At 39.7% G+C, this 22,975-nt stretch overlaps 1 protein-coding gene across 4 annotated transcripts in view; it reads right to left on the reverse strand.

Moving 5' to 3' along the window:
* LOC145994893 (uncharacterized) overlaps nt 1-22,975 on the reverse strand; it is a 364,443-nt gene that overhangs the window by 227,102 nt on the left and 114,366 nt on the right. Inside the window, exon 1 of one of the 4 annotated variants that reach the window (XM_083131351.1) lies at nt 2,727-3,140. The exons of the other annotated variants lie outside the window; for them this stretch is intronic. Coding sequence (XP_082987477.1) covers nt 2,727-2,835 — 109 coding nt within the window. The 5' untranslated portion in view covers nt 2,836-3,140. Of the gene's footprint in view, nt 1-2,726; nt 3,141-22,975 lie in introns of those variants that run through there. 4 annotated transcript variants of the gene reach the window in all.

Below are 22,975 nucleotides of genomic sequence, written 5' to 3' on the forward strand. Positions count from 1 at the left end.
AGAGCTAAGGTGACCAGGCATCCCACATTAGCCGGGACAGTCCCGTTTCTTGAGTCTCTGCCCCGATTTTATTTTAAAGTAAAACTTAACGCCAAAATGTCCCTTTTTGTGACAATGACTTATGTGCATAGAATTATTGCAACAATACACTTATTATACTATTACTATGAACTATGGTATAGCTTCTCTATTTTCCTAGAACTGATGTCCCCGAAGTGTTTTCGTAGATTAGTGGTTTAGGAACAAAGTGACAAGAACGCTCATTCGGTATAAACTTGGAAAGCTTGGTTAATAAGGTGAACTTTAATCACACGTGTAAATTTTTACAAAATGTTATATGAAAGAGATGTGCTGAAGAAGAAGATGATCCATTAATCGGTAAAATATCAATGACTTCTAATTCTAAAAGACTGCTTGGTTGGAGTGCAATGCATATCAGCATATTATGTTAGTTATTCTGGGCTACACTGTGCTTATTTGTTTACTTGCTTTTCAAACATAACTAAGTAGAAGAAACAGTTCTTGTATTAAAATGTGTACATTTTGCCATCCCGTTTTGTCCCGTCTTTTCCTTCAGGAAAATATGAAAATGCTCTTGTTTTGTTGTTTTAAAAATCTGGACACCTTAAGCTAGGAACATAACTAAAAATACAGGGTTAGCATAAATGATTTTCTCGATTTGAAACATACAGGTTTATTACTCAGGTGCACAAAATTACTACGGATGGAAAGAACTCAAAAGTTTTTATTTGTCTGCCTTGTAGCCACGTAGTATATGCACTGTTCGCCTCCAGGAGTGATGTTAGAGTAAAATGACTGCCATTAAAGTCAAAGAGAGCTTTTCCGTGTTCACAAATCTGCTTTTCGTGTGTAACATTTGCTAAAACAGCTGTTCTATGAAGAATGTTGACGTCAAGGCCAAGATAAATGGAAGATTTATGGGATGACAAAAAGATATTTTAGTTCCCGTTGGGTAAATAGTGAAAAATAAGTTTAATCCCGACTGGGCCTGCAATTTATAGCGGGCTCAGAATCAATGAGCCTCCATCGGAGATCGAACCCACGACCCCTTGATTACACGGAAACATTGTTACCACTACGCCACCGGGGAGACCCATGCAAACAGTGAAGTCCTTCAGTATGCATTAACTTTCGTAGATCCTTATCTTAACGCAAGTACGGTGGGAATGAAGACACTTCATATTATGCAACTCAGCACGCACAAGCCTTTTCTTACCTAATTTAGCACTTGCCCACCCGGGGGCACGAAACTTAACAGGGAAATTAACCGAGAGTAGAGCCCAGATCCTACGAGATTTGCAGACAAGAGCCTGAAAATGAGGCAAGCTGTGTAAGTCGATACTTAGCTTGATCGATTGATTGATTTATATTACGCCGCTTTTCTGCCAATTTTGGATAATCTCTAAGATGATGAAGCATATATGGGCGATGCAGACGAACCTCACACACGATTATATTTACTTTATTGTAGTCGCCAGAGCAGCGTTAGTATGCAGAATGCAGTGGATGATTTGCTTTGTTTTACTTCGCTTTTTGTGCCACTTTTGGCTTATTTCCGATAAGTGATGACATGATGATGAATAGACACTCACAAACATCCATGTCCAAGCCGGGATTCGAAGCCGGGACCCCTGGCATCGTAGCGCAATGTGCTAACCACTCTGCCACGAGTGCCGGCTCGGGATGGAAGAGAGCTCGACATTTGAGTGTCTTTAAAAAAAGGATCACCCTTTACACGCAGTTCAATACTTAGGTAAACTATACAGTATGATAAACTTATTCAGGTATACCAAAGCAAATATCTACCTTATTAATTATTAACAGAGGGGCCACATAGTTTGTTCATTGTAATTGTGAATATCATGGTGGCAAGCATGGTGGCACCGTGGTTGCATACATTCGGGATAAAATAAAGATTATCGAGAGTTCGTAGCTCCAAAACTAGTTGCTTGCAGCTTAAGACCACTTTATGCATAGGCAGGCTAATTGGAAAAAGTCACACAGTTTAAGTGGCAACCACTAAGTGCCTCCACCGGGTATCGAACCCGGCATCCTTTGATTGCAAAGCGACGACGTTATCAATATGTTACCGGGGTGGCTAGGCTAGAGACAGGACCGAGACGAGTTTTAATAAATCTAGACGAGACCCAGAACGAATGGGTGTGTACTGTACAACTCGAAAATGAGAACGTGAGGGATCCAGCTTGCAACAAAGGCCAAAACTAAATGCTCTAAACCTGGGCCTCCTAACCTAGCAATTCCTGACCTACTATTTTGTTTAGGTCTAATAATCAGGTTTAGAGCTTCTAGCATTTAGTTTTGGCCTTTGTTGCAAGCTGGGTGTGCCTCGCCCCAGTCTCTAACGAGGGAGACCTTCTCACGCACAACGATAGACTCTGTCAAGTCTTGTCTAGTCTATACTTCCCGCCACCCCCTCAGAAAGAACCCTGGCTAACTAAGCCTTCTTAAACCCGGAGGTATATAACACAGACCTTCCATCTGTCCCTATCCTGAGCAAGATCTATCCACTCTTTTCCATCCTTACCGATTTCGTTAAGATCCCCGGCTTCGCTTATGAAAGCAATGTCCATAAATGACTTCAGCTTTTGGACAATTACAAAAATTCCCTTTGATTTACCATTGATTCCCAGCATCCGTCCTGAGAAATCATTACCCCAGAGATACATAAAGCCAACGGACATTACCTCTTAGGTACACCTTGGTCTCCAATTCGTCGTCAGGCAAATTCCTCTTCCTCTGATGACCAGAAACGCTCATCCGAAACAGCACCTGCACATGGTGTGGACCTTCCATAAGCGCCGATAACTACCCGAACACAAAAAAAAAGCCCTCACTTGACCATGACGACCACCACGATGCACCAACGGAAAGCAAAAGGACAAAATTTTCTCACAAACAAAACACGTAACAATCGAAAACTTCCAGGCTCTCCTGAGACTCACTCGACCATCAAAATCCGTCACATGATTATTACATTACGTCACTGAATCGCTGTTGCTGCTCACAGCCAGCAACCGAACGCAGTTCACTGTTGCCGTCCATGGCTAGCTATGAAGGCATTTTGTCCACTGTTTCTCGCCTTTTCTCTCCACTCATATCTGAAGGACATTTGCACACCGCGAGTCGGGTATGAGTGGAAGGAATGAACTTCCATTGGTCGTAAGATAAGGAATCCTGCGAATGCCATTGGTTGACGGATGGAACTTACTTGGAAATCTCTTGTTTCTCATGACCCTAACCTTGCTTGCATTTTACCTAGACTTTTCTTTATTCCTTTTTTCCAGGCTTTAGCTTCGCTTCCAAACACAATGCTTATTAAGAGCAGCGTCTTGAGGTAGTTGAATAATTCCTGGTTACCGGAATATCCGATTGTGTTATGTACATTCAGGTCAAAATTTGTCTTCATTGATTGATTGACGATGTTTTAAGTCCACTTTATGCACAGTGAGGCTAATCGGGAGCTGAGCTACAGATTAAAGTGGGATCCCAACCATTATGTGCTTCCATAGGCGTAACTTGACGGGAGCAAGAGGTGCATTTGCCCCTTCTAATTTCTCAGGATTATAACAATTTTCAAGTTAATGGTACTTTTGTTAAACTGCTAGAATCTGAGAAGCGAAGTAAGGAGTAATTGTTATGATTTTGAAAATATAACAGTTACTTATCAAAATATACCTGGATGACATTTTTATGGGCTTGAAGACTTTTCGATTCTGCCTCCAAAGTTTAGTTGCAAGTTAGTCCCCCCCACCCCTAACCTCAAGTTAGGTCCCAAGTTTCCACAGGTGATCGAACACTGGATGATCCAGTGGCGGTGATTAGGGGGGCGAGGGGGGGCCGTTGCCCCACCATTTTTCGCCACTTTTGCCCCCGCACTATGCTAAACCTTATTTACAAAGGGAAATATACTGTCTTTGCCCCCCTAGATTTGGTACCTTGCCCCCCCCCCCCCGGTTTTGGAACCCAATCGCCGCTACTGGCTGGATCCCTTGATTACAAGAAAACAGCGTTACTATTATGCCATCGGGGAGGCAACAATCGTATTTAGTCAAGCTATCATCTCTCAAAAAGTGTACTGCGCTTATATTTTAAAATAGGACACAAAGAAATTAAATGTACTCCCACCGGGTATCGAATCCGCAACCCTCAATCACAGGACAATAATGTTATCAAGTGACCTGGAGGGAAACCTCCGATTGTGGTGCAGTTACTGTAACTCGTGAGGGATCCGAATACTGTAAATACAGCACATATTTTTTTTTTTTTTAATGTGTATTCCACATCGCGTTACGACGCCAGGAGTCCCAGGTTTGAATCCCGGCCTGGGCATCATATCATCACTCATCCCCATTTTTGCAAATTGGCCAGAAGTGGCACAAAAGCGAAGTAAAATGAAGCAAATCAATCGTACGTGAATTCGTCCTGACCTCTCACGATTTATCGTCATCGTCAGGGATAGAGATTACTCTGCGACCGTTGTATACTTCTGCACCGTCAATCGCGGCGATCTAAATGAAAGATGAACCCTATTCCGCGATTTCAACTCGGCGGAATTATCAGGTGGACTTTGTTTCGGTACCAACTAAGATTCTTATAGTTTCTCCCCTTGTCTCTTTCTTGGTCTCTCTCCTTTTCTCCTTTTCCACCTCGCTCTTTCATTCACTGTTTCTTTACCTTTTTAGCTCGACATTCTTTTTCTTTCTTTCCCATTTCCCATTCACTTCTTTCTCTCTTGTTCCCTTTTCCTTTCTTTTTCTCTATTTTCTTTCCTTCTCCTTTTTCTTTCAACCCTTTATCTCTTTCCTTTCATTGTATTTTTCACCTCCTTCTTCATTTCTTTCTTTCTCTTATCGTTTCCTATCTGTATCTTTCCTTTTTCCGTCACTTTTTGTCTCTTTTTATTCCCATATCCCCTCTTAGTTTCTCCTTTCCAAAACTTTCTTCCTTTTCTACCTTTAACAATCCGATTTGACAACACTGGGAAGAAGATGGAAACCGATGCATCACAAGGAAGAAAAATCGTTTCTATTTTTCGATCAAAGCCTCAAGAGCGGAATCACTTTCTTCCGATTGTATTGACATAACATCATAACCCACATATTAATGTTGACTCGCAAGGATAGGACGATAAGAAGGCGTTTCTAGTGTCCACTGTGTCAGGTAGATAACAATGAACGACAAGTGATACTGGAGTGACATGACAGTCCACGGAATGCTATCGTCCGGTTTGCCTTATAGCTTTCATGCTCGTCATCACCAGAGGCTGGTCGGTCTATAAATCACTGCTCTAAGAGAAACTATTTCGATTGTTTGTCTTATTTCTGGTTTTATATCGCTTTCACGCCTCTTTCGCCTAATGGCGACGATGCTGAATGATGATTCGATGAAACTGATGACGTAACACTCACAAAGGAACATGCGCAGTAGTGTTAGCAAAAATTGCGGCAAGTAGTGTGTCTGTTGCTATGGAGCAGCGGTGTATGATCAAATTTCTTATGAAGGAGAACCTGAAGCCTGCTGAAATTTTGAGAAGATTGCAAGCACAGTATGGGAAACACACGATGTCACGGGTAAGAGTGTACGAATGATGTCAACAGTTTAGCGAAGAATGCTAGTTGCTGACGAATGAACCACATGGACACATTTGTCCTCCTGGGGGGACATGCAAGGTGTTCTTTATGAGTTTCTTTGTAAAAGGGTCATGATTAATGACCAGTATTCCTGCACATTGATGAAGAGTAATGCCATTCGCAATAAAAGACCAGGGATGTTGTCTGCAAGTGTAATTCTTTACCACGGCAATGCATGGCCCCACATGGTCAATTTGACAGCAAAAACTCACCGAAAGAATTTGATCCATGCTCTTACACTCCGGACTTAGCCCTCAGTGATTATCAGATCTGTTTGAGCCGCTTAAAGAGCATATCAGAGGGAGGAAATTGAAGAGACATGAAGAACTGACAAAAGATGCCCTGCAGTGGCTACGACAGCAGGCAACTTCCTTCTACGGCAAAGGACTCAGGAAACTGGCACAACAATGACAGTGGTGCCTGGATGCTCAGGGGGATTCCTTTGAAAAACTCATATAGTTTGCTGCTTGTAGGACTTTTCAATTTCTTTTCTAGAAATAAAAGTCTCGGTCAACCTTGAACAACTTACTCAAAACATTCGTTCATTCATTTTTGAGGGACCTCATGGTTGATTATGTGTGGAGCTATTGCATTATTTGTGACTCGCCACTGAATACGCCAGAAAAATAATTAGTGGGATGGGGCAGAGAGGGAGTGAATCTGGGGAAGGAATCATATTTAGTACACACCCAAATATCAACCAAAAAATCATATCTGGGCTAAAGAACGAAACATTTATTTGGACAGATTTCTTGTTTGGTAGTCGGGAAAGTGCAGTAGAGATGGTGGAGTGGTCGATCGAGTACCGTCAATATGACTCACCTTGCAGATCTGTACCCAGTACCCTAAGTTGTTCTATATTAGTCCTGAAAATTGCTGTAGTTCTAAGAACAATTTGGTCCAAATATGAGCTTCATTATTACACAACGTTAACTCTGAAAATCATCATTACACAACAATGGATTGCCTCACCTCACCGTAACTTCAAGAAACCTCAAGCCCACTTCAGCTGGTAAACAAAACAAAAAACAGAGTAATATTCCAGAATAAGAAACGAGCCCAAAATTGCACATTGTTGACGTCAGAGGAGACTTCAGTAGCTAACAATGGCAAACAGCAGTTCCTTTATCTGTAGGATCAGAGATTGTTAGCGGAAATTGGTAGTGTTGGGTTATGTGATTTCTACATCCAAACTACCTCAAACTACCAGTTGATATGCTTATTGCTGCAGATGTTTTTATGTAGTCTTCAGCAAGTTTTATGTGGCAACATTGTATAATTAGAACGATGCTTCTTTTTTCCCATGTTCATGACCAAGGTCTCTCCCATTAAAGTCAGACTTAAGTAGTTGTGGCTGTGAAGATTTCCCTTTGTCGTGCTCAAGAGCTATTCCGTGGGTGCTTCCTTTCCGGTATGATCCTTCTTTAGTTCTCTTCAGTGGTAACGCTCTCGCTCTGTAATCAACAGATTACAATCCACGATGAATGCACATTGCACAGTGGCAGGTTTGTTAAATGTCCAGGAATTCTAAATAAATTCAATTCCGGTCCAGTAGAGAAAACCAGCAAACGTAAATGGGTTCTGGACCGTAACGAACCTTCTTATCTGTGCAGCATTTCAATTCAGTCCAGGCACATTTTTTTTCCGGATCAGTTTAAATTCGGTCCAAGTTCCGTATTGATATTAACTTGGACCGAATTTAAATTGTGCGAGAAAAAGGGACAAAGATCCAGTCCTGTTGCGGAACAAAATAGAACCCATTAGAATGTATGGGTTCCTGTTCCGGTAGCGATTCATCTATGGTATCAAACTTTGGACACCTGTGGTGAGATTTTCTCTCAGTGTCGTTATACTATATTGGCTGGGCCAATGAATGACTATCCAAGACTCACTATCAACTTTCTAATTAATGTAGTTTTAATGATTGAGTTTTTAAAAATGTATTTATGGTAGTACACGCAACTGTAATTTATCATAAGCTTTATGCAAGAAAAAAATATTCAAATTTTAACAAAAATAACGGTTACATCCTGTTTTTGAAAATTCACAGGCAGACTACTAAATTTTACAGTAACTTTTAACAGAGTGGAGTTTGCACTACATAAACATAATTGTGTTTGAAAATACATAAAAATTAAATGCTGAAGATGCATTTGATGGATTCAATTTCTAAGCTTAAGTAATATATATATTTTTTAAAATTTTCTGCGCCTAGAAAAATTGCCTGGTGTCGTGTCGTTTGCGCCCAGGGTTCTTATCGGTTCATTTCCGCCGTGACATATGTAAATACCTTCCTTGGCTGGATTCCCCACAATCCAGAGTGCCATCACCGCCGCGAGCACGTGTGTTTATGGCAACATGGTGCATAGTGCATAAAGTGGACTTAAAACATAAAATCAAACGTATGTTTATGACGTTGCACAGCTGTATGTTAAACCTATCCACAGAGTCAAATATGAGTTTTATTTACTTATTTAAAAAGACGTTACACAGGATTACTTGTAAAAATTTTATTCCAAAACACAAAATACATAAATCAGCATCAGCCTATTAACTATTAATTATTTTATCGTTAATCGTCAAAAAAGCATTATAAATACAGTATTGTTAAATTATTGCAAGCATCATTCTACTAGTACTACTTAAATGTACACTTGTTATGTTATTTTTGGCAAACATTATATAAGTAATAGCTACGTATATATAAACACAATATTTCGATACACTTGCACAAGAAAAGTACAAACGTTATTTGAATTCTTGTAGGTATGCAAATGCCCGAAGGCATCCTCGAACATCGTCTGAGCTTCTGTACTTCGTTGCAGCTGTGCAACGTCATAAACACAGGTGCGCGCGGCGGTAATGACACTCCGGATTGTGGGGAAACCCACCAAGGAAGGTCTTGAACCGATAAGAACCCTCGGCGCAAGCGACACGGACTCAAATTGCCTACGTACCCAGTTGTTTATAAAATTCAGGGCATTATAAACAACATAAGGAATGTTAATGTAGAAAGGGGAATTTTTGTCAAATTTGGAATATTTAGAACAAAATATCTAAAACATTTAAACACACTTTTAGATATGTTTCTTTTTATTCAAGAAGACTTGAGTGGGCACGCCATGTGGGACGAATGGGAGAGAAAAGAAGAGTTTACAGGATTCTTGTTGGGAAACCTGATGGTAAGAGACCTATAGGAAGACCAAGACGAAGATGGAGGGATAACGTTGAGATGAACCTAAAGGAAATCGTTATGGATGGAAAAGATGGATTGATCTTGCCCAGGATAGGGACAGATGCAAGGCTTGTGTTGCTGTAGCCATAAACCTTGATTTGTTTAAACCATTTTTTGTTCTTGATTCAGAGTCAAACACTGCTTACAACATTGTTATTGATTCAGTCAAACACTGTTTAAGGCATAATAAACGTTTTGTTTGTCTCTTCTTTCGTTCTTGATTCAAAGTCAAATACTGTTTAAACAGAATTAACGTGCTGTTTCTATATTTTGGATAAAAGAACTCAAATTTTGGCAAACCAGGTTTGTGCACCCGTACCGGAAATTGCAATCTGAACCTCTCTAACTGCAGGTATCCTGAGCCAAATGTTTACGCAACAAAGGATGTTGTACCTGAGAGCAGGTGTACCATGACACATGAAACAGGGTTGACCCAGTCCCTTCAAGACAACTAAATGGATCATGTCACTCCTTTGAGTTTCTGGACCGCCTGTCTCTAAGTTTCCTGTCAATCTCAATTACTCAGCCGGCCAGGATCCGTTCTTACGTAATAGTTTCAATGCAGGAATTGCCACTTGAAACGATCAAGCAAGGTTTGAGCTTGTGTGCTACGAATTCGGAATTTTTAAAAAACAGTTTATAGTTGACATGGTTCGTTGGTTGTCCTGCAAATGTCCAAAAAATCCAATGTCCGCAACATATAACGCTGCGAAGGCAGGGGTTCGAATCCTGGACTCACTGGTATTTGTTTCTTAATCGTTAATTAGCCATTCATCCTCATCGTGATTAACCTAGAGACTCTCTTATTGTTAAAGGAATGGAAATTAAGAATAACGTACAAGGATTCATCACGTGATTAAACTGTGGCGTACAGACGATTTTCGTAAGAAGAGGTAGATGACCGTAAGGGAGAACTTGTCTTTTTTTAGTGCTCAGTCCAATATTTATTCCATTTTTCTGTAGGCCTATTTGATGTTATTTTTTATATAGAAATGCTGGACCAAACGGGCAGGGTATGATCCCACAACTTCCTTTGGCACGCCCTTGAGTTGATAATTCTGCATGTCAAGCAAAAATATATAATTCTCTCACCTTTCTTTAAAATGCTCCTTTAGTTTGAAATTACCATATTCGTGCAATGATCAAATACAAATTACTGTGACCGAAATGAAATTATATGAGGCGTTACGGACATTAGGGACGAACTCGACAAAGCTCGATTTTTCTTTTATTGTTGGGTCATATATGTACATTTGAGACTGTAGGAACTCATGCAACGTGTGACAGGAGTCTACCTCGCCTCTAATACTCTGAAATATGCTGTAGAATAGAACAGTACAGGAAACGAGATAGATGTGAATACTTTTAAACTGCTGATTTTCGCAACTTGCATATCCAAATATCCGCAACGCCTCATTATGTGTATGTTAGTATCTCTAATTATTTCAGAAATTTCTTCGAAAATAGACATTTTTTAAAAAAATGCTACTGAGTCAAGCGCGGGTCCTGTGGAACGTTAAGTATCTGAAATGTGGATAGTATGGAGATAAAACGAGACTAATAGTGTCTCGTCTAGTGTGTGAAGTACCCTGTGTCTTTCTCGGTCTCGTCTGGATTTATAAGCAGCCATCTCGTTCTCGTCTCAGTCTCGAAGGAGAAGTCAAGTTCTCGTCTCGAAATATGTAGTATACCCAGGTATATACATATTCAGCGTCCCACCGCTAGAGTGCTGCATGGGATCACTTTTCCTCGCTCGAGTCTCCCACACTCGACCGTTTACAATGGAATCACATTTTAATGTGACAATAATCGTATTCACATGCATGCAAAATATCAGTCTTGGTAGTTTCAGCCCAGAATAAGCTATTTCATTTTCATATATCACTGTGTATTTGTGAGATAGACTAAACTACATTTAAGCATGTGTATGATGACTATGTTCACTTAAGTTTCAATTTCACTTCGTCTTTCACTTCACGATCCATATTTGAGGTCCCACTACCACAGACAAATTACGGTTACACGTGTACTACTGGGTTTCCAGTATATACCGCTCGTTTTGCCTGTTCGAGCGAAGAAGCTCGAACAGGCAAAAGTTCGGTACGCTATCTAGCGTCGTCCGTGCAAACTATTTGACGCTCGAGCGAAATCCTCTCTCTGCAGCACTCTAGTCACCGCACAAACTTTCACAACATATCGAGATCATTAACGTTGACAAATTATTCAAAACATTTCTCTTTTTGAGGTTTAAGTCCATTTATGTACAGATGTGCTAATCGGGACTAGACCTACAGTTGAAAGTGAGATTCGAACCACTATCGAACCCGGGACTCTTTGATTACAATAGGCCGACGTCGGGGAGACCCTTAACACTTGTCTGTTTGTCACCACACTAAACAGGTTCATAGCTTTCACTAGCGGAATAACTTTTCAATTTTGATAATTAAAAATATGACTTACACAGAAAAAACGGATATGTTTTAATTAACGAAACACGCTTGGTTAAGCTTTTGGTAATCGTAAACAAACCGTAATCCGTAAACTTAGTTATTTTCACTAATTTTTGTGCTAACTCTAAGCAAACGTGCTCAATTACTAAATGAAGTGGGTTCTTGAACAATCATGTGTTCTTGACTATTTGAACTATACTTTTGGTTATTTCACACAAACCTTTTCCTCTATGTATCTGTAAATAATCAGGCAGACAATCCATGAAATAAAACATTTCCGAATTTGTTTCACTGACTGCCACGCGGGAGACCCTGGTTCGATTGCCGGAGTGAATGATCTAAGGTAGCAATTTTTCCGGCCTTGCTCCCGCATACAGCGGTTCTGGGGCTCGCCCAGTCTAAAATCACTGGGTACCTGGGGGTAGAGACGGCCGGAGCGTGGTGCTGATCACACCACCTCCAAGATGGCCTAGATCGAGAATGTGTGGGGTCCTACCTCCACATCCCCTAAATATGTCTTCATGGCACGGTGCTACATGCACAGGGAACTTTACTTTTTCTTTTTTGTTGACTAGAGGCTCGAACAGGGACAATAGGCTCTGTGTTATCATTTTTAACAATCCTTCTCGGTACTACAGGTATAATCTGAAATAATGATACACGCCCATTTCCTCTTTAGATTTAAAACGGCACACTTTTAAAATACGACAATCAAAATGTCCTATTTGCAACGGTCTACTGATCACCAACACATAAGGACGAAGTAGGTAGAAGTAGGGAAATGAAAGTACCAACGCGCGCCTGCAGTTATGGGATAACTTTCAATTCTGTGGAAGTCCATATAAGACAGCCCTTGCTTGCACTCTGGTTTGTGAAGGAGGTGCAACCAATGTTGCCATAATCCCATGACATTATTTCCCTTCGGAGATAGTAAGCCAGAGGTGCCATATTCGAATTCAGGTGGAAGCATGTACGATTTCATTCATGCCGCTCGATCATTCCGAAGTCCGAAGTTGTCGTGACGTTGCAATGTTTGGAGTAACGGGCCAAGCCCCTGACTCCTGATTTGGATTTTTAAAATTGAGAGTGATGGAATTTGTCATCATGCATTTCGTCCAAGTGCTCTTCTCCTGACGGAGCTGCAGTATAGTTTCGGACTGGCGACTGTAGACTGTTTGTTGGGATTGTGAGATAGATTTTTATGGTCTAGGCATGACGTATGTGCATCTTCTGACTGGTTGAGAGGCTATGTTTCATACTGCCGGGTTCACATGATTGGGAATCGCAGCCCAGAATCTTTGACATTGGTAGTTGATTACTTGCGGTAATAGGGTGAGTTCTAGGTCTTCGTGCAGCTGGGCTATCCTGGTGCTCCGTTCATGTTCGGAGGTCATCCTGCAGGTTCTATTTTGGATCACTTGTAAGCGGTGGATATAGCTACGTGCTGCGTGTGCCCATGCTGGAGCCACGTAGGTGAGAGTTTTGTATAGTTGTATTCTGGTCTCTAAGCTTAGGGCGCTAGACTTAAGAATTGGGTAAATAGCCAGTGCTCTCTGGAATCCTCTGTTGGTTGTTTGTTGAGTGTGGCTGTTGAATGTCAGGCTCGTGTTTAGAGTGACGCCGAGGTATTTAGTGGTTTGGACTCTAGGGATGTATCTGCCGTGAAGTTGTAGTATGTGGTTTATCCTTGGTCGTCTTCTGGTGAACACCACTGCGACGCTTGTGTCTGCGTTGATTTTTATGCGCCATTTCCTGGTCCAGTCTTCTAGCAGGCGCAGTTGTCTTTGCATATTAGAGTAACACCAATTGATGTTTTTGCTTGATGTGTAGTAAGCTATATCGTCAGCGTAGGTGGCTTGGTGACGTTGGCCGTGGAGTGGCATATCAGCTGCGTGAAGAGTGAACAGGAGTGGTGCTAGGGTTGATCCCTGGGGAACCCCTGCTTGGATCGGTCTGGTTGATCATTTATTTCCTGCGAAGACAACATGGAAGCGTCGTTCGCTGAAGTAGGATTGGATAACTTGTATTGTCCAGTCGGGGAAGGCTTGCTGGATGAGCTTGAAGAGTAGTCCTGGTATCCACACCTTGTCGAAGGCTTCCTCGACATCATTCATTTCACCCATTCATTACATTACGATTATCTCAAAATCTAGAAGAGACGTAAAATAACGAGACATGAACTAAATAGGAGGAAATGGGTGCAAAATTCCCCATTTTAGTGAATCTTTTCCTTTTATCACGAAAAACTGGAAATTCAAAATAAAGTGACGACAACTCACTCTCACCAGTACAGAAAACGTCAAAGAAAAGTACGATTGAAACATATCTTTTCGGAAATTAAAATAAAGAAAGTACCACAGAAAATTTCTATTGTTTATATTGAATTGTAATCCATGCGAAGATCAGACTGAATAAGAAAGATTTGCTACACGTTGAAGTAACTTTGGGGAGAGAGAAAAGTAATTGATTGATTGAAAGCCTAATACGAATTTCTAAAATTACTTCAGATTAAAATACCGTTGTCAAAATTGATATACTCACATGTTATTTACACATATTGGAATACTCGTGGGGTGTAAAAAGAGGCCTTCTCAGACCCTGAAGTGTCAACCTCACTCATAGCCAGTACTGGAATTTGGGTTGTGTGTTGTCCACATGTGTTTATGAATGTCTTCTCATCAATTCATCTTATTACCATTCATCCTCATCTGCATTTTCAGTCATCTTCGAAAGTATACATAAGTGGAAAACAATATGTCAAATCAATCAATCAATCGTGAGTGTACCTTTATGAATTTCATCTGCTTTTTTACTCATTCTCCTCCTCGCGATTAGCCAAAAGTGGCAGAGTTAGAGACGCAAAATAACAAAAGTACAAATACACCATCTTTCATTATCATCGTCGTGATTAATCCAGAGAGATAAAAGATTGACCGACGTGACAACAACAACAATAAAATATATAAATGTAGGATTGATTCATACAATAAAACAAGTACTTTCAAGAAGCCTGTGTATAACGGAGCTTTCAGACCGAAACGACAAGCGACACGAGAGTTTCACACCGAAGTGACAAGCAACACAAGCGACACGAGCACATCCAGTCTGTTGCCGACCTCCGTTGTGGAATGGTTAGCACAGGCCGCTACGACGACAGGGATCCCGGGCTCGAATCCTGGCTTGGGTATTGGTGTTCTTTGTGAGTCTCTTCATCAATTTCATCATATCATCAGTTACTTATCCTCATCGTCGCAATTAACCAAAAGTGGCAGAAAAGCGACGCTTAATAACAATCAAATGTCCAGCGCGACAAGCAGACCGAGGCGACAAGTGCAGCTCGTCGCGTGTCGCTTCGGTCTGAAAGTTCCCAAGTTCCCGGCAACTTTGATATACTTAATCTCGCTTCTTACCGAAATTTCCCTCATGTAGCAACACTGCGCGTAATGCTCATGGCAACAGGCATTAAATCGGTTCTTTACGTTCCAGGATATGCTCCTTATCGTCATGATCACCACATTCACGTGTCTGCTGACGGTAAAGAAACAGGTTGTCTCTCTCGGTTCTTTTGAGACCAACGCGGCAAGTCACAGTTCTGGTGCAGCAAGATCCAAAGGAAAGTGAAAGTGCTCCACATATTGCAAAACTGTCAACGGGCAATAAGAGACGCCCGCAGGAAGAAAAAGAAGTTGAATGTGCGGTAGGGAGGTGTCCTCCTAATTACAAAAGAACAGAGTGATGCTGCAAATACTAGTGCACAATACTAATACCTCAAGGTAACAAATGCATACCGGTTTTTAGAGTGTGTGGCTGTAAGGTTAGAAATGGTAGTGAGACGAAGCACGAATTTGTACAGTGCAGTCAGGCACCTATTTAGAAATACATATCGGGGGCGATCCGAACCAAGTCTCATAAATAATAATAATAATTAATATTATTATTAAACTAAAATAATCACTTGAAATTCAATTAATTACATTATTTAAATGTGAATTAATTAATAGTCATGTTATTATTACGTGAATAGGCAAAACTACGGTATAAGAATAGAGATATAACAACATGTATTCATTATCTAGCTTAGATGCAGTTAGTATCGCAGAACATTGTATAAAAACAACTGCCCTGGCTAGGAAATTAATGTCAAATAGATATAGAATTGAATATTTATTGAATAACAAAAAGGTACAGAGTGATCAAAAAGTCACGCAACCCATGTAACATTTGTTTTTTATTGTGTTGCAGGTGACTGGTGGTGCTAGTTGAGGCGGGAAGCAGTGTAGAGGTCCACAGCAGGATGGTGTACTCACTTGAGGAACGGATCTTCATTCTGGAACAGTACATACGGAGTTTTGAGTTACGGAACCACCGCGGCATGCTTCGCCGAGGCGTATCCTGAGAAGACACCTCCGAAGAAATCAACAATTAAACGTCTGTATGATAAGTTCAAGATTACAGGGAGTGTGGTTGATCCACCCCGAAGTGCAGCAATTGCCATAAGTCACGCAATTCTTTGACACTCTGACTGACGAGGAAAAGGACAGAAAATGGTTTCAGCAGGACAGTGCAACAGCCCATACCTCTCGTGTGAGCATGGACTATCTTGAATCTGTGTTACCTGGGCGCATCATTACGAAGCCACTATGGCCGTCCAGGTCTCCCGGTCTCACTCCGCCGGACTTTTTCCTCTGTCTGCGGTCTACGTAACGCATCCACACACTTTGGATGAACTGAAGACGAATATTCAACGTACTGTGGACAACATTTCATGTGATACACTCCAGAGGGTTTTCAGGAACATGATCAAAAGGGTGCACTTGTGTGAGGAACTGAATGGTGGCCATTTCCAACATCTTTTATAGTACCTCCATGTGTTGCGTGACTTTTTGATCACTCGGTATTATAGATCTAAAAGTAAAGTTCCTGATTAATACTTTATGCATATTTTTACAATTAGCACTATGTACCTAGGCATTAATCTTCTTCAATACTGCCCTTCACAACCGTATGATCCCAACTGCCTTTCAATAAGTTCGGCGATTGTACAACAAATACTAAAAAAGTACATTTTCATTATTTAATTTCAGTACTTGGTAAGGGTCCGGACTCCCCCTCCCCCACCTAAATACGTCCTTGAGTGCAGTCTCGTCTTCTTTCTGCCGACCCGCGTGGCAGAGAGGTTATCGCATCACGCTACGACGCCAGGGGTCCCGGGTTCGAATCCCGGCCTGGGTATGGATGTCTTGAGTGTCCATTCATCAATTTCATCATATCATCACTCATCCCCATCTTCGAAAATTAGCCAAAAGTGGCACAAAAGCGAAGTGAAATAAAGAAAATCAATTAATCGTCTTTTTTCTCTCTTTCTGGATCTCGTCTGAAAACAAGAATAGGCTACGGCTTTGGAAATTGAGTTTCAGGCAGGAGTCCGTGTACTGGTAGGGTACCCTATAGATTCCAAGGTGCTACCGAGCACTAGCCAGCCATTTCCGAGAATAGAGCGCTTCAAACTTTCGAAGCTTTGTGAGCGCACCTCGTGAGGTGAATATATTGTCAGACTGCCAAGTGGCCCGGTGCTAGCGTATCAGACTCACGGGAATCAAGGAAATGGAGTAACGCAAGTTGCATAAATTTGGTAGGGAAAGAAAGATAGAAAGAAAGGGGGTGGCATGGTTCAGGTTAGGAGAAACTGTGGTGAAGGGGGTGAGAGAGATACGGAGGGGCATGGACTCTCTGCCTGCCCCTCTACGCGTGATTTAAGAGACGAGTGGGTTAAAAACTTGGGCTGAGCCGAAACCGATACTCTCACTAATTCCCACCGATACAGATACCTATTGTAATAATTTAAAGCTGTTTAAAATATTGATCGATATTAGTATGTAAGTATTCTACTCCAATTGAAAGCATCAACTTGCCAAGAATTTTGATTAAAATATTAAAGAATTAAAATACATGTTACGTAATCACAAAATCCAGTTTTCTTGACCTCAAAATTGGTGCAAATTGAAAAGTAAATTCGAACTTTGCATAATTTTCAGGATAATTAGACTCCGCGAAAGTGCCACGCAGCATTTTTGCGGGTCCGTGAAAGACCAAGATGGCGGAAAGTATCGGCTGCATCGGTAAATAAATTCCGATCGATACTTTCCGATACCGCTGGTATCGACCGATACATCGGCATCGGTAACGGTTCAGCCCTATTAAAAACATAACAGGGAGGGAAATATTGGAAGTGGTGGAAGATAGAAGAGGAATCAAAAGTGAGACAGTGCAACGAGTGGGGAGGTATTTGTGGGAAGTGAGGGAAAGGCGCGGAAAGGCCATAACTGGGGCCCGGACTTTTAGGATTTTATAGACATCATTTTAGGCTTTATAAAGAGATGATTTAGCCCTTTTTAGGATTTTTTTCCTACCCGTATTTTTATTGAAATCAATCACAAATCTTTGTATTTACATGAGCATCAATACTGCAAACACATTTTCCTTCACATATTACATGTTTACTAAACTTAAAGCATACAAAAAACACAATTTCTAGAAAATACAGAAAATAATAAAAATCTAAAACTTGTCTCTGTTAAGCTATTTCTTTTGTAATGCCAACTTTGCTTCCCTTTTTTCTCATGCCCTTTCCCTTCTCTCATTTCCTTCCCTCTTCTCTGTGTGCGTGAGAGAGGGGGGGGGGATAATACGTTTTCATATTGCCGTACAGTTAACAATGTGTTCACTCTGATGAAACAAAACAAGGTTTCAGCATTTTTTAATTTTTTTACATATATTTAGCTGACAAGTTCAATTTATTCTTTTTAAGATCTTAACTCTTTTTAGCCGTTTTTAGGACCTATAGGATTCATGTATTTCATTAAGAAATGGCTAAAATGAAAATATATGTTAGAATAGTGACGTTACCAAGTAAGGAATAAAATAGGTTAAAACCTGAGAATCCGACCCCTAGTCATAACAGACAACGATAAAGGTGAAGAAACTAATCTCGGCTCGTGGAAACCGTACGTGCAATAGCTATACTACAGTGCCTTGAATAATGTAGTGTGGAAAACGGACGGTTTTGGACACTCTGGCAGGTTCCACTCAGAAAGGATACCGCTAGAGGCACTGGTGTTGATCCCGGTGCTTGGTATTCGTCTGCTTATAATGGAAGTAAATGGAGTTTTCGCTGCACGTCTGATTCTTTTACATGAAGCATTTCTATGGATGTGATAATTGCTATGATATTTGGTACAGTGGTCGCGAAGATATTAACGAACATTCTAGACAGTCGACCATGTCCTGTTATCGTCATACTTTCGTTAATAATACGGGAGAAAAGATACGCGTGGAATGTTCTTGGCAACTAAATTTTTGTGTATGAATTAGGTTCATTATTATTATCATCATCATCATCATTTCCTTTAAAGATATGCACACTGAAGCATTTGTATTTTTTATATTTACTGTAAGTAGAATTGAAAATACTTGGCGGACATTAATTTATTCATAACGACGCTCGGCTATTGTTATTCTGTCATTTTTAATTATGATTAATGTTTTTTTAATTCAGTATCGAGGGTGACGCTATTGTTAATTAATCTAGCGCCACGTGGCGACACGTGTCGGGGGTGGAGGAGGAGATGAGTCATCGATGACTCATGCACACGTGTGAGTTTGAAATTAATGGTTTTCCATTAGTGCACAAAAGATACTATTATGTATTCCGTTTTTGACCTAAGCTAACCTTTTGTTGTATATTATATATGCGTTTCTGCCGGATATGAGTCACAGATGATTTATACAGACGTTGGAGTTTGGAATTAATGGTTTTTCCATTAAGGTACAAAAGACACTATTGTGGAGTTCGTTTTCGGACTATTCTAACACTATTGTTGTATATTATATATGCGTTTCTGCCGGATATGAGTCAGGGGTGCTTTATGCACACGTGGGAACTTGGAATTAATGGTTTTTCCATTAATGTACAAAACACATTTTCGGCCTATTCTAAGGCGTCACGTCCGGCCATTTTGGCGTCGGTGGTGAGTCATATTTGGTATAATTAAGGATCCGGATTTACCCGAATTCAACCGGTGTCGACGCGTTCGATCGGAGGTAGAAGATATTATAACACATGTTCGCTTTAAAGGCGAAGAAATTGAACGATGTATCCTATATGCAAACGAAGTATGCGAGCGGAATCCATGTTAATAATATTAACCTGTTACGGAAGAACCTGTTATGTGGTTGCATTCATCGGCACCCCCAAAACCGCGCGCGTTCATGGATACGCGTGGGGAAGAAAGGGTCGCCATTGTTACGGTCCCCTTCGCTTGGTCTTCTTCCGAAGTTGAATGGAAGGCAAGTGTCGCCAAATTTTTACACACGAGTATTGATTTTCTTTGAGGTTCCAATTTTATTTGGTGGAAGTAATCTACGCGGTATTTCTGCCGCCTTTCGTAACATTGCAAAGACTATTTGACCAAAACCGTAAGGAATTTGGCTGAACTAAGAACATTCAGTTCCAGTATCTACAAGTTAAAGTGGATGCCAGCCACTATTTGCCCTTATTTCGGGGTTGCGAACCACGGACCATTTGATTATTGCCTTATATACATCAGGATTCACGTAAAATTGACCAGATGTTTTTACTGTTAGGGACAATATTTCGCATTTTTTGTGTATTTTTACTCAGAAAACGCTATTTGAACGATTCAAGCAAGAGTTCGCATGGCAATTTAGACACACAAACTGTGTTTCTTCAACTTTAGCTGAAATTTAGGTTTATTTTTTACTCTATTATCACAATTTCTTCTATTCAGGCAACATTTTTTATTAAATTTTGGACTCACAGAGACATTTTTCAACTTTTAACTTGATATTTTAAAAGTTTATTTCCATTTTTTACTCTAATATCACAATTTCTTCTATTCAGGCAACATTTTTTATTAAATTTTGGACTCACAAAGACATTTTTCAACTTTTAACTTGTTATTTTAAAAGTTTATTTCCATTTTTACTCTAATATCACAATTTCATCTATTCTGGCAGGAGTGTTTATTCCAGTTTAGACTTGCAAAGATAATTTTTTCAACTTCTTTTATTAATTTTTCTATTTATTGCCTTTTGTATCTTATATTTATTAATTCTTAACTTTGAGTTTTGTTCTTTATTTAAAAAATTTCTCTAATCACTAAGGAAGAAGTACTTTTAAGTAAAACTGTACCCACAAACTTTATTATTACTATTATTATTAGTATTATTATTATTGTTGTTGTTTTTGTTTTGATGTAGTTGTTGAATCTTGTTGTTGTTGTTAGGGTTTATTGACTTCCACTACGCTATTTTTGGTTTGCTTCGTAGGAAAGTTTGCTTATTTTAGAGTTTCCTAGGTATTTTCTTACTGTTAGGGTAGGTAAAGTTTCCTAAATATATGAGTAGGGTTCCATATATTCTTGTTCTTGCATGTTTTTCATATGATGTGATCACCACAACTCTCCAAGGGCTTTTACTGCATGTTTCCATTTTTATTGAGGCTTAGTGATTCCTAGAGCCACTTTATGCATGAGAGAAAGCTTGAAAATTTTGATCTCAGATAGCCGTCAACCTTATGTCAGAGTATTTTCGAGTATATTTTAGTCTTATTATGGCCCACTAGAATATCACGGCTTGCTTTTTTTTTTTTAAGTATGTTGCGCAGTTATTGTATTTTTGCTTTTGCTTTCTAGATAAACTGTATGAAATGTTTAATATTTGTACTTTTTGCACTTATAAGAGGCCAAACTTTTACTGTAACTAAAATTATTATGTCTCTAGGCACTGAAACCCCTTTACCAAGAGTACTATAACTGCATGTTTATTAATATTGTTTCTTTCATCCCTCAAATATAATAATTTAACAATATAATGACTAATCACAGGACAAGTCGATGTTAGCAGATGACTACGTGGCTCTTAAGTCCACCTGCCAAACTTTTCTTACCATGCTATTTACCCTTATAGTCTTTTATTCGGGGTACGTTTCAAGTACTATTGCATTTTTGAGTGTTTGATTAACACCAGGGGTTATTTGTATCTGTTATGCTTTATTATTTGAGGCTTCTTTTTTTATTCTACAATCACTATATGTCCCTGAGAACTAAATTTCCACTGACTGAAGCTTAAAGCTTACGCTCTGCAGCATGTTGAATGGTTAAGCACTGGTCAATATGAATTTTACAGAGGCTAGTAGGAGGCATAGGAACACATGCCAGAGCATTATTAGCGTGCAACCAGTTACACAGCCAATATTTGCTATTTCAAGTAACTACATGTACCAGTAAATTTGAGAGTTTTAGCAATATTTGTCCTGAAATGGATATAACTGTAACGTGCCAAGTACAAAATATTTAAGAAACAGTACAGTATATCCTCAATTTTGAAAGCTAACAGTACTCTAGTGTTTCTACATAGGCGTCTGTAGTGGTAAAATACATCCAGTCCTTAAGATTTTTGGCCATCCATTCATCCTCAGCGTCACGATTAGTCACAAAAGCAAAAAAAGCGAAATCTTGTGGATGTTATAATTTCTACTTTTCATGCAATCACCTACACTATAGTACTAAGTTTAGTGAATTTTGTTGTCTTCCTGATTGGTCTGTTAAAGTTAGTAATCAATAAAAATATACTTACATAGAAAAAATCCTGATATAGTTGGATTCTCAAAAATATGTACAATCAGTGTTCTTGCTACATTTAGCCCCTAATATAGTATAAATTGAAGTCTAGTTAGTGTTGGGCTGTAAAATGTTCTGGTACATGTAGTTACTTGAAATAGCAAATATTGGCTGTGTAACTGGTTGCACGCTAATAATGCTCTGGCATGTGTTCCTATGCCTCCTACTAGCCTCTGTAAAATTCATATTGACCAGTGCTTAACCATTCAACATGCTGCAGAGCGTAAGCTTTAAGCTTCAGTCAGTGGAAATTTAGTTCTCAGGGACATATAGTGATTGTAGAATAAAAAAAGAAGCCTCAAATAATAAAGCATAACAGATACAAATAACCCCTGGTGTTAATCAAACACTCAAAAATTCAATAGTACTTGAAACGTACCCCGAATAAAAGACTATAAGGGTAAATAGCATGGTAAGAAAAGTTTGGCAGGTGGACTTAAGAGCCACGTAGTCATCTGCTAACATCGACTTGTCCTGTGATTAGTCATTATATTGTTAAATTGTTATATTTGAGGGATGAAAGAAACAATATTAATAAACATGCAGTTATAGTACTCTTGGTAAAGGGGTTTCAGTGCCTAGAGACATAATAATTTTAGTTACAGTAAAAGTTTGGCCTCTTATAAGTGCAAAAAGTACAAATATTAAACATTTCATACAGTTTATCTAGAAAGCAAAAGCAAAAATACAATAACTGCGCAACATACTTAAAAAAAAAAAAAGCAAGCCGTGATATTCTAGTGGGCCATAATAAGACTAAAATATACTCGAAAATACTCTGACATAAGGTTGACGGCTATCTGAGATCAAAATTTTCAAGCTTTCTCTCATGCATAAAGTGGCTCTAGGAATCACTAAGCCTCAATAAAAATGGAAACATGCAGTAAAAGCCCTTGGAGAGTTGTGGTGATCACATCA

The sequence above is a fragment of the Lepisma saccharinum genome, chromosome 11 (genome assembly GCF_977018435.1).
Source record: "Lepisma saccharinum chromosome 11, izLepSacc3.1, whole genome shotgun sequence".
Taxonomy (NCBI): domain Eukaryota; kingdom Metazoa; phylum Arthropoda; class Insecta; order Zygentoma; family Lepismatidae; genus Lepisma; species Lepisma saccharinum.